An 11,541-nucleotide genomic window follows, 5' to 3' on the forward strand; every position below is an offset into this window, starting at 1 on the left:
TGCTTTAAAAAAATGTTTTTTAATTTTTTTCTTTAAAATATTCTGGTGCTATCTCTTTGTATTTAAAATGCCACTTGCTTTTTTATTATTATTTCATATTTTATCTAATGCAATGACATTCATGCAGGAAGTTTGCATGAATTATTTTGGGCCCACTGAACAATTACAACCTTTTTCCTCAGTTGATTCACAATGTCAAAACTCACAGTAAAATGCGAGACTTGTTTGAATATATAATGCAGAATAAAGCGTTTTTCAGTTATTTTCAGCCTTTATTCACCTGATGTCATTCTAAACCTGTATGAATATCTTTTGTGGAGCGTAAAAGAAGACCGTGCAGTGTCAAAAGTCAATGGTCTCCATTGTTGTTTGGTTCCCTTCCCAGCGTTCTTCAAAATATGTTCTGCAAAAGAAAGAAAGGCATACAGGTTTGAAACAGGATGACGTAAGTTTTATTTTTGGTTTGACTGTCCCTTTAAATCATGTTTAGATTGTTAGCATGGTCAAAAATTACTCATAGCTTGATATTTTGGTCGTGCTTCTTTGAGCACTTTCTGTTGTTAAAGTTGAGTTCAACTAAATTCCCAGAAGTCCCTATTCTTCATGTCTCTGTGCGTCTTTCCTTTGTTTATCAGAGCCGTTTCCCCCCGTTATTATTGGAGTCTGGAATTGTTTTCCTCCTTTTTCTCTTGTGTCTGTATCTCTCATTAGTTGTGGGTGGAAACAGTGCGAGCGATTGAGAAGGACAGGCAGGTCAAAGGTGAACGCAACTGGACCTAATTTCCTTTCATTATTTACAGCCGATATGAGAATGACTTTTAAGACCGAAGCGCTTGAGAATGTGAAATGAATGATGCCAACGGAGGCCAAAAGCTCAATGGGTTTTTTGGGGAGATTGCGAAAAAGCCCACGAGACGCGAACAATGTGAACATGCACTGGATGATTGCTCCCCATATAAGAGAACAAAGCTGAATCACAGAACCTAATTGAAAGTGTTGTATCTCTTTTCAAGGCAATGAAGCAGCTGATTAGAAAGATAATTGAGTTGGGAGACTAGATCTGGCAGGGGACTTTAGCACTAGTCTTGCATTTGGCAATATCAAAAACCGTGGCGCTGGCATGACGCAAAAACAGATTGCACGAGAGGGCTTCATTAGGGACTCTGTCCTTTGGCGTAAGACTCTGAAATTTCCGTGTGAATTTGCATATTTTTCCCAAGCTGAAAGCACGTTCATGCCGTCTCGCGTGTCATTGCGGTGATCCGACACATGGTCCTTTGTGTCAAAGGATTGTGCTCGATCAAGCATCTTCTAAGATCTTTGGAAACTGTAATTAATTTCTAGCATCCTTCGAGAGTGTTGTAAGTCAAGCGTCGGTTAATGAGGTGCTTTTGTGCATCATTCCATCCACATAACATGGTTTATTTACAGTTTAATTAGTTATGGAAGATTATATCCAATAAAGAATAGAAAATATATTTTAAAAAAACATAATTGTGACTTTTTAATCTCACCATTCAGACTTTTTTCTTGCAATTCTGAAAAGTCAGAATTGTAAAAATATAAACTCAGAATGGCAAGATAGTACAAACAGGGTTGTAAGATATAAACTTACAGTTGTGAGGAAAGAAGTTCAATTAGAGGCAAAAAGTCGCAATTACCATTTAATTTTTTTTTATTGTGGCAGAAAAAAAAACAGTAAAAAAACAGAATTGCATGATTTAAACTCAACATTCTGAGAAAAAAAGTCCAAATTCCATTATTTAAACTCAGAATTCAGAAAGGGGGGGGGGGGACTGAGAGTTGAAATTACCTTTTCCTTTTTTTAATTTTTTTGAATGACCTTTCACGTCAAAGAAATCATATTGTCTATATACATTAGTCACAATCATTGGTGGGCCGTCAGGGCCAGCAAGCCCTTCTTTGCTTCCAGTAGTGTATGTTTATGTTAGAGCTTTAATCCAATCATATTTCAGCCATCATGTGTTGCCATGGCCAAAGAGATCTGCCTTGAGGCCTTCAGATTCAATAGTGTGGTGCGTGTAGCTTACAATGAATGAGAATTAAACTGTTGCTTTAACCAATCAGATAATCAGTCAGATTTAATCAGCCAATCAGATTTTGATTTGACGTCGGCATTTTCACGTCCCTTGATTGGATGGTCAGAGCGCGTACTATTACTGGTAGCCTAGTCAGAGCTAGCTAACCGCATCTGTAGCGAACTGCATTAAAATATATTCCCAATAGTTTTTCAACCCGCAGGTTCAAACCTACTGGAAAAGATCCCTTATTCAGCCTTATCCAGTTTAACGAGTCACGGAACTCTATTCGATCTGTCCGGGTAAAAACAGAACGGACTGACTGTAATGTATGCAATGTCTGATTTTGAAGGCAAATTCCCACTGATCTCATTGATTTCCTTAAAAATCTGTGTGAGAGTTTGGGTCAGCTGTACACATCGTCATGTGTGGCGGGGACTGTCCCTGTGTCCAGTGCTTCTGTCGAGCAGACACAGCACTAAAGCGAAGTAAAACTTAATGCCAGAAACACGACGGGACAGACTCCACTCTCAGCATTAGCCTCAATAGAAAAGACTTAGAGTTGGAACTGAAACGCACAGATACAACAGAGTAATGAAATATTTTTGAGGAAAGAAATTAGAATGGATTTTGTGTAAAAAATAATCAGTAGTTCTGGTGAGTAGGCTATGGGCTAATGCTTTTTTTGCCCACGTTTTTTCCGTGGTGAATATTATTTTCTTCTTAATTTTTCATGTAAATTAATGATTAAATGTTTTCTTTAACAATTCATACTATTGCAACCCTTGAAGGACAAGACAAGGGAGGCTCGTTTCTGAACTTATAATCGGGACACAAGAACAACTGAACACTAACGCATAAGCCGAACTCACTCACTCGTTTCTCTCTACCGGCCTTTTCCCAATTCACCGCATTAACCCAATAACTGCCGGTGCGAAATTAAAACAGCAATTTCACAACAATTATAGAAAGTCTGTGCGCTGTCACACTATTAAACGTTCTTAATTCAGGTAGGACACCACTGAAGGTCTAGGTGTGAAATGCACGGCCAGCCACTGGTTACAATTCATGGAATTATGATAATAATCAGCACACAAATTTCACAGTGTGAAATAGATGCAGAAGTATTGTAGCAGGAAATGATGTCAGATTCTGGCTGCATCACAGAGACGATCAGATCAGAATCATCAGGATGCACAAGGAAACCAGAGGCATTTGGAGGTCCTGTTTTTCTCATGCATTGAACCCTGTGTGGTGTGGGATTTCTAGCCCAGCATGGCTGGATCTGGGCCAAACCCATCTAGAGAAGAAGGACATAAGACAAATTCCACAACAGATAAAAATAGAGCATTTATTGTATCCCCACTGCCAGGTCTCAGACAATAGGCCCTCGTCAGAGTCTCTTATTTGACCTGTGAACTCTGTTTCCAGCCCTGAACTACACCAGAGACCTTGTCAGACAACATGCTGTGGTTTCTATTTGTGATTCTCTGATCATGGGAAATGGGAGAATCATAATGTTCTGTGATTTTTGTTTGCTTATTTATTTAACTGTTAATGTTTGGGCAAATCTCATGAAAACAGGTCCACCTCAAACGTAAAAGCAGTGAGATCAATCTATCGATTTATCAAACAACGGACTCACTCACTTACTAAATCACTCACTGACTCACTCACTCACTTAATCACTCACTCACACACTCACTGACTCGCTCACTCACTGAATCACTCACTCACTGAATCACTCACTCACTGAATCACTCGCTCTCTGACCTAATCACTGAGTCAATCACTGAATTACTCACTCACTCACTCACTGAATCACTTACTCACTCACTCACTGAATCACTCACCTTTTGAATCACTCACTCACTCACTCACTCACTGAATCACTCGCTCTCTGACCTAATCACTGACTCAATCACTGAATTACTCACTCACTCACTGAATTACTCACTCACTCACTGACCTACTCACTTACTGACTCACTCACTAAATCACACACTCACTAAATCACATTCTCACTGAATCACTCACTCACTGAATCGCTCACTCACTCACTAACTGTATCACTCACTCACTAAATGTTTTTGTGAATCTCGTGAAAAAAGGTTTAACCATATACTAGAAGCAATGAGAATATATTGATTTAGTAACTGATTTAGTAATGTAAAATTGTATTTATTATTTGTTTGTTTCTTTTTTACATTGCTATATTCAAAATGTTATTTTCATTATATATTATTGTCATTATATTAAAGATTTTTTAGAAGATTAAATAAACTTTTTCACTTTTATTTTATTAAATACCTCAACAGTCGTTATGTAAAATATTTTTTAATCTCATTAGCATAATACATCTGAACATTTTTCTTTTGATATTTTTTCTATCTTTTTCTTTCTTTTTTCTTTTCAAAAATTGACAATTCATTTTTCATTTTTAAGATTTGAAAATTGGATATGTTATTGCTGTCTTACATTGAGTATCAATGATCTCACTTTAGAATAGAAACAGTGAGAATTAAGTGTAGACCTAAAAAAATGCATGTGATGTTCAACTTGCCTGCAAACTCTAATGCACTAATAATCAAGAAACTTGAGCATTTTTATGTAGACATTTCTATGTGCAATGCATTCTAGTGGGAATGGATTTTGACCTTCTGAGGCCCCGGGGCTCCGGTCTTATGGAGGCCCCTCTTGTCGATCCCACACTGCGTTTGCCTGGGAGCTGAAAGGGAAGTTTGTATAGGAATTCAATCCTACCCCAGTTTAGAGACAACTAGAGCTTGTATTATATGCTTGTATTACAAAGTTTCAATTGTGAGAAATAAAGTCACAGTTACAAAAATAAGTACACTATTCGTTTAAAGATGAGCTATTCTGCTTCTTACACATCTTCATCTCTATTTGTGTGTAATTTTGCTGTTTGAGCATAAAAAACTCAGTTCTTCTCTATATCAGTGTCAGTGTTTCTGAACTCCTGAAATACCTCCATTGTAGTCTTGAGTTTCTACCGGAAGCGATATTTTTTTTCCAGGATGGTAGGGGAAGGTACTGCCTTTTTAGCCTCTGATTGGCTAGAAGGGCTCTCTTCTGATTGGTTCCCTCTTCACATCTGAACTAAAACCTACCCTTCGTTTTTCAAATAACCAATCGGAGGAGAGCCCTTCTAGCCAATCAGAGGCAAAAAAGGCAGTACCTTCCCCTACCATCCTGGGAATTTTTTTTTTCGCTTCCGGGAACGAACACATCACAATATTCCTCATTTAAATAATTAATTCGCAGAATAAAGGGGCGGGGCCTGGTTGAGTTAGTTAGTAGTGTGTTAAACTGGTGGTTATGGTAAGGGGCGGGACATTTCCCAAACACACTCGAAGCTCTCGACCAATCACAACACACTGATCCAGCCGACCAATCAGAGCACAGTGTGCTTTTCAGAAGGAGGGGCTTCATGGAGACAGGAACTAAACAGGGGTACGTTTTCCATACAACGACGTAACTCGATGCTTCACTGATGCATCGTTAAAGAAATCAACTATCTAGTCACGAGTGTTTCCCGAAATCATATTGTCGCAAAGTGGTGGTTTATGACGTCACGCACGTGGTAATAACTTATTTTAATGAAACTGTTTGAGATCGATTTAATGCTAGATGTTTTGATATAAATTACAGACGTATCATCTGAGGAGTATTTCTCATTTTTCTCAGTTATTTTGCTTTATTTCCAGATTCAGTCATTGGCTCGTTCTTGCAAACCGTAGTCGAGCACGTTCGCACATGCGCACTCTTCAAAAACGGTGCTTTAAATCTCTTGACAAATTCAAAGACGTAAATTAAATTTGTATGTATTATAAATAAAAGACACAGATTATACTGAATGTCGGTTTGCTTATTTTGCTCAGATCAGGATTTATTGCTTCTACTCAAGAGATCTGTCGTTACAAACACACACAACTCAGCGATTCTGTTTGCGAATGTTCGTTGAAACGATGGTTTCGGGAAACACCGACTCGTCGAACTGCTGATAACGACGGAACTTGCAAACATAGTTGGCTAACGTGCTTCGGGAAACACACTCCAGAGCGTTACTGACAGACTGGGAAGAGAGGAGCCGCAATAATGGAGAATATGAGGAAAATAATCAACCTGCTCTAGTAGAGCCTGAAAACAACATCAAGACTCTGTAAAAGGGCATAATACATTCCAAGGGAGACATTAATGTAGACTACAACAAGCGGAGGTGTGTGGGACGAATTACATTTGTTGCCAACAAATTTTCCTCTCACAGATCCTTGGCTATCAGAAACTGCAGAGCTCTGAGCTCGAGGGCCCTGGCTGTCCAAGGCCCCGTGACCCTCATAATCTAGGCATTGCTTTCTGGTGGATGGAGCTGGTGTGTGGTATGCATGATGCAGTTTAAGCAGGAACTTGTGTTTGTGAAGGGTTTTAGATCATGATAAGAGTAGTTTCAGGAAAGCATCTCAATTTTGACAGCGCTTTTAAGATAAATCCTCTTCTGCAACCATCAGTCCTGCCTAAATGCAGAAATATTCTCTCTGACTTTAGATTAAGATACAAAAAATGATGTATTACAGTGTGCATTCATCAGATAGGCTACTATAGCTATAGCCTACCATTCTTGAATTAGAAACCTGTGTGTGTGTGTGTGTGTGTGTGTGTGTGTGTGTGTGTGTGTGTGTGTGTGTGTGTGTGTGTGTGTGTGTGTTTTACAACAAGTCATTTAGGTTTCTTATAGTCAATAACAGATTTAATAGAGTTATGGCAAAGCTGCAGGTTTAAGTGCGTATAGACACAAATCCTAATGTCTGGAGTGCAAAAAAAGCTACGTAACATTTATATCATTATTTCCCAGAGAGAGAGGGATAGAGAGAAAGATGACCTTTATAATAATAGGCTTTATAGCCAAATGTAAACAATTCATTTAAAAAATATATATCTATTTCTGTTTTGTGCAACAGAAATGGAATATATTTAAAAATAACACATAAAAAATGTGACAACTTGCCCCAAACTGCCTTTGACCTGAAAACAAAATTCACTCCTGGTTTTATTGTTAAACATGTACTAATTTAAGGCAGTTTTGAAGGGGTTTAAAATCAATATACACAGTATAATTGGCCTTTTTGCCTCATGATGTCACAGTTATCGAGATATAGCCATTGTGACAACTAGCCCCGGTCTCCTATGATAATATTTTCTAAATGGGAGTTTTAATACAATTACCACAGAATTATCCAGAAAACAAAAATGTAAAGTAATTTCCACATTTTACTATTATCAATTATCAAGTACTTCCATTTAATAAACACTAAATCAATTAGAGGATTCATAACTTTTGTCATTTGACGTTTATACTGTAGAATTTACAGTCTAAACTGTATGGAAAATATACAGTACAATATAATATTTTATGTCCTTTTTTACATGTATACATTTTATATATTTACAGGGAGTTTCGATAACATGTAAGTCAATTATTTCTCATTTAATATATACAAATAGTATGTACATCAGTGGCACCAAGAATTATTCGAACACTAGAGTCGCACTTAAAAATGTCTGAATCACATTGCATTGGGGGATTTTTTTTTAACCAGGTGGCATATTTTAAAGAAATATAGCTTAGTTGGGTTTTAAATGATAAAAAAATAGATACTGAGAGCTGACTTCATACTTAATGTCTTTTAATAAACTGGTGTTTTGGTGGTTTTAAGTGTTTCTTCAGCTATGGGCAGTTATTTAAAATTCTTAATTCATAATATGAATGAGTAAGAAAAGAGAACTGGAGCTTAATAAAACGTGTTGTATAAATCTTAATGGAACAAGGGAATGGACCATTTAATTTATGTGATTTGTATTCATAAATTAAAAACATATTTATATGTGTGTATGTTTAAATTTAAGTTTAAGATTTATTTAAAATGTTGTATTAAGCTCTGTTTTTTGCTCATTTAAAATATGGTAAGATATATAAGTAAGAATTATTAAAATTTAATGGAATTGCACTATAAATTTTGAAAAAGGCTTTTTTCAGGAGTAAATCTGCTTATTTCGCTATGTGTTAGCTAAAGGAGAATCCAGTATTTTTTTATGTTATGTAATATTTTACATAATCTTGTAAATTACATGTATTAAAATGCATTTGAAAAGTAGAAGAAATAAATGAAGACATGATTAATGGTTTCCAAGACTGTTATGATGTGTGTGATTGCCCATGACCGAAGAAACACTTGATTGCAAATAAAGAAAACGGCCATAATTATGTAGCAGATTCCACTTGGTTTGCTGTCATTCATACATTTAAATGTTAAATGGTGTCCAAACACGAGTCTCTCAGGTGCGTTGCACTTGCGTCGTCAAGCAAACGATTTTCTTAAAAGACTTTCTAAAGTCCCTGTTGAAAATCGTGTAAATGATGGGATTGACCGAGCTATTACAGTATCCGATCCAGAAGAAGAGTTTGAACAGTGCGTCGGGCGGCACGCATCTCTCACCACAGATGGCCTGGAGACTGTAGGTGAAGAAGAACGGGAACCAGCAGAGGACAAACACCCCCATCACCACAGCCAGCACGAAGGTGAAGCGTTTCTCTCGCATTTGAGCCACTTTGGTTTTGGACACCACGGCGAGCTGTTTGCTGCTCTGCTCCTGATGGGAAGCCCAGGAGACCCTGCAAGTCCTTTGCGCACAACAGCGCGCGCCATCCACCTTGCGCTTGGAGAAGCGCGAGCTCTTGTGTTTGCTGTCCGAGGTCGCGCTTTCCTCCAGATCGATATCATCCAACTCCTCCTGTCCCTGGTTGCTCTCTGAGCTATTGCTGCTCGGAGACTCCTTCTCGAACTTCGCTTTACGCACAAAGCACGTCTCGGATTGCGAAGGCTGCCTCTCCAACCCGTTCTTCGCCACGAATACGGTGGACGAGCGCTGTTTGGCGACGCGGTATATTTTACAGTACACCGTGATCATGATGAACCCCGGCGCGAAAAACGACACGACGCACGAGGAGAGGATGTACCAGGTCTCGTCGTTGATTAAACACTCCGTCTCGTTGTGTTTGGTCATGATGAGGGGTGGGAATGAGATGACGGCTGAAATGACCCACACCACCGCGATCATGGTTTTGATGCGCTTTGGTGTTCTCTTTAAGTTGTAGCTCACCGCTTTGGTGACGGACCAGTACCTATCCAAGCTGATGGCGCACAGGTGCACGATGGATGATGTGCAGAACAGAACATCCAGAGCCAGGTAAAACGCGCACCAGGTGCTGCCAAAGTACCACTGTCCCATGACCTCGTTGGCGAGTGAAAATGGGATCACGAGTGTGGCCACGAGGATGTCCGCGCACGCGAGCGACACGAGGAAGAGGTTCTGTGGCGCGCGGAGTGCGCGGCTGGTCAGAACCGCAACGATAACCAAAACGTTCCCAACGATGGTGACCAGGATCATGACGGAAACCACGAGGATGATGAACGCGGCAGCCGTGTCCGTGTACGGCCATTGTTTTGAGGTGATGTTTCTGGTGTCCTCCGTTGCATTGGACTGAGTCACATCCATGCTGAGTCCATCTTTCTCACAGTCAGGTTAGTGTTTCCAGTTAGGTGGTGTCACCAATGCACTGATGTAATGACACGAGAAAAACTTGAGCTGTCAGTGCGCTCTGCGGACGCGATCGTCTCATGCTTGCGAGATTATAGCTGTTCATCGCGCACGCAAATACTTTTTAAAATCCCTTACGGTTTCGATACGGAGAAATTGAAGCGTGAAATAGAATTCCAGAGTAGCCGCGCGAGTTCTGTCAGGCGCGCTCCAGAGACGCGCACGCGAGCTCTACACACACGCGCTCCACACCGGACTGAGTGTTGAGATGTGTGAGCTCGAGCTGGAGCTAATCACGTGACGTCATGCTTGAGTCCGACCCATCGCTAAACACACACACACACACACACACACACACACACACACACACACACACACACACACATTCAAACAAATAGACATACACACTCAAACACATAGACACATACTCAAACACACACACAGACACACACTAACCCTAGTGCACACACACATAGACACACACTCACGTGTGTGTGTGTCTATGTGTGTGTGCACTAGGGTTAGTGTGTGTGTGTGTGTGTGTGTGTGTGTGTGTGTGTGTGTGTGTGTGTGTCTGAGTATGTGTCTATGTGTTTGAGTGTGTATGTCTATGTGTTTGTGGAAGCACACACACACACACACACACACACACACACACACACACACACACACACACACACACACACACACACACACACACACACACAGACATTCCTCTGGCTAAGTTTCACAGCTTACTTTTCTCCAAATTCTCCATCATAAATCCCATTTTTAATGCGTTTCTCAATGAATTTCAACAATATTTTGTTTCGCTCTGTTTACTTCTGAAACTATTATTTATTTATTTTGGTTCAATCTTCTCGCCCTCTGGCTGTCCATGCTGCTCTTTTTCTGAACCTATTGCTGTTTATTACTCTAGGAGTATTGTATTAATATGTGTTCTTTCATTTATAATTAAACACACACACACAGAGAGAGAGAGAGAGAGAGAGAGAGTGAGAGTGATAAACATAATGTTTTACAAAGCTTTCTGAGTTTTTCTCAGTTTCTCAGCATCAGTCTTAACCTCTTCCTCTGCACTTTCGTCTTTGTGTGTCCCATGTGAATTTATGTTTGTTTGAGTTTTGATTTCTGGGTCATTTTATGGAACTAGTGCCATTTGTGTGTAAAAATAAGTTTAGCAATAAATAGCTGATGCAGCTTTTTTAGACAACACAAAAACCCAGTGCTTTTGTTTGACTTTCATGCTTTTTTCCCTTTCTCTTTCAGCCTTTTTTTCTGATAAAAGCAAAATATATCTATTTAGTTTATTTAATACTGTTAAAAATACATCAACCCACTTGCAGTTTTTGCAATTAATTGAGCTACTCTAAGTATTTGTCGAAATATCAGCATTATTTTCTCTATCTAAGAAGCACCAAGTTTCATGACTTTGAGCACAACATTTGTAATGTCAAATGAAACTGTCTGAAGGCAAATTTATGATTTATGATTTATTAAATTGTATTAATTTAGCTTAAGATGGCAGTGCAATATATTAACACTCAAATTCATGTTTAAATACAGAAATGTACTTTAAAATGTGCATTTTCAAACACTTAAAATGACCTTTTATTCTAAATCCAAAAACAGACCTTTAAAATAAGGCCATTTTGCTGAGCTCAGATATTTTTTGACCTAAATAGAAAATAAATTTGTCCTGGTTATGAACACAATGGACAGTTTTGAATTAAAGCCGAGCATTTAAATAATACAGAAGTGTTTTCAATGTCCCATCATCTGTGCTTCATTTTATTTTCACAATGCTTATATAAATGTGTTACTCAGGGGATTTTTCCAATTAAATATTGATGCTCTCCTTGACATTATGTATAAATTATTCTTT

At 38.8% G+C, this 11,541-nt stretch overlaps 1 protein-coding gene across 1 annotated transcript; it reads right to left on the bottom strand.

Moving 5' to 3' along the window:
* Positions 1–8,163: 8,163 nt before the first annotated feature.
* On the bottom strand, positions 8,164–9,899 carry adra2da (adrenergic, alpha-2D-, receptor a). Its single transcript, XM_077224259.1, is given in 2 exon segments — positions 8,164–8,426; positions 8,429–9,899. Coding segments are annotated over 2 exon segments (1,245 nt in total). The 5' UTR covers positions 9,615–9,899; the 3' UTR covers positions 8,164–8,367.
* Positions 9,900–11,541: the final 1,642 nt, after the last annotated feature.

Source organism: Siphateles boraxobius, unplaced genomic scaffold (genome assembly GCF_051911475.1).
Source record: "Siphateles boraxobius isolate OS27281-9 unplaced genomic scaffold, OSU_SipBor_1 123, whole genome shotgun sequence".
Classification (NCBI taxonomy): Eukaryota; Metazoa; Chordata; class Actinopteri; order Cypriniformes; family Leuciscidae; genus Siphateles; species Siphateles boraxobius.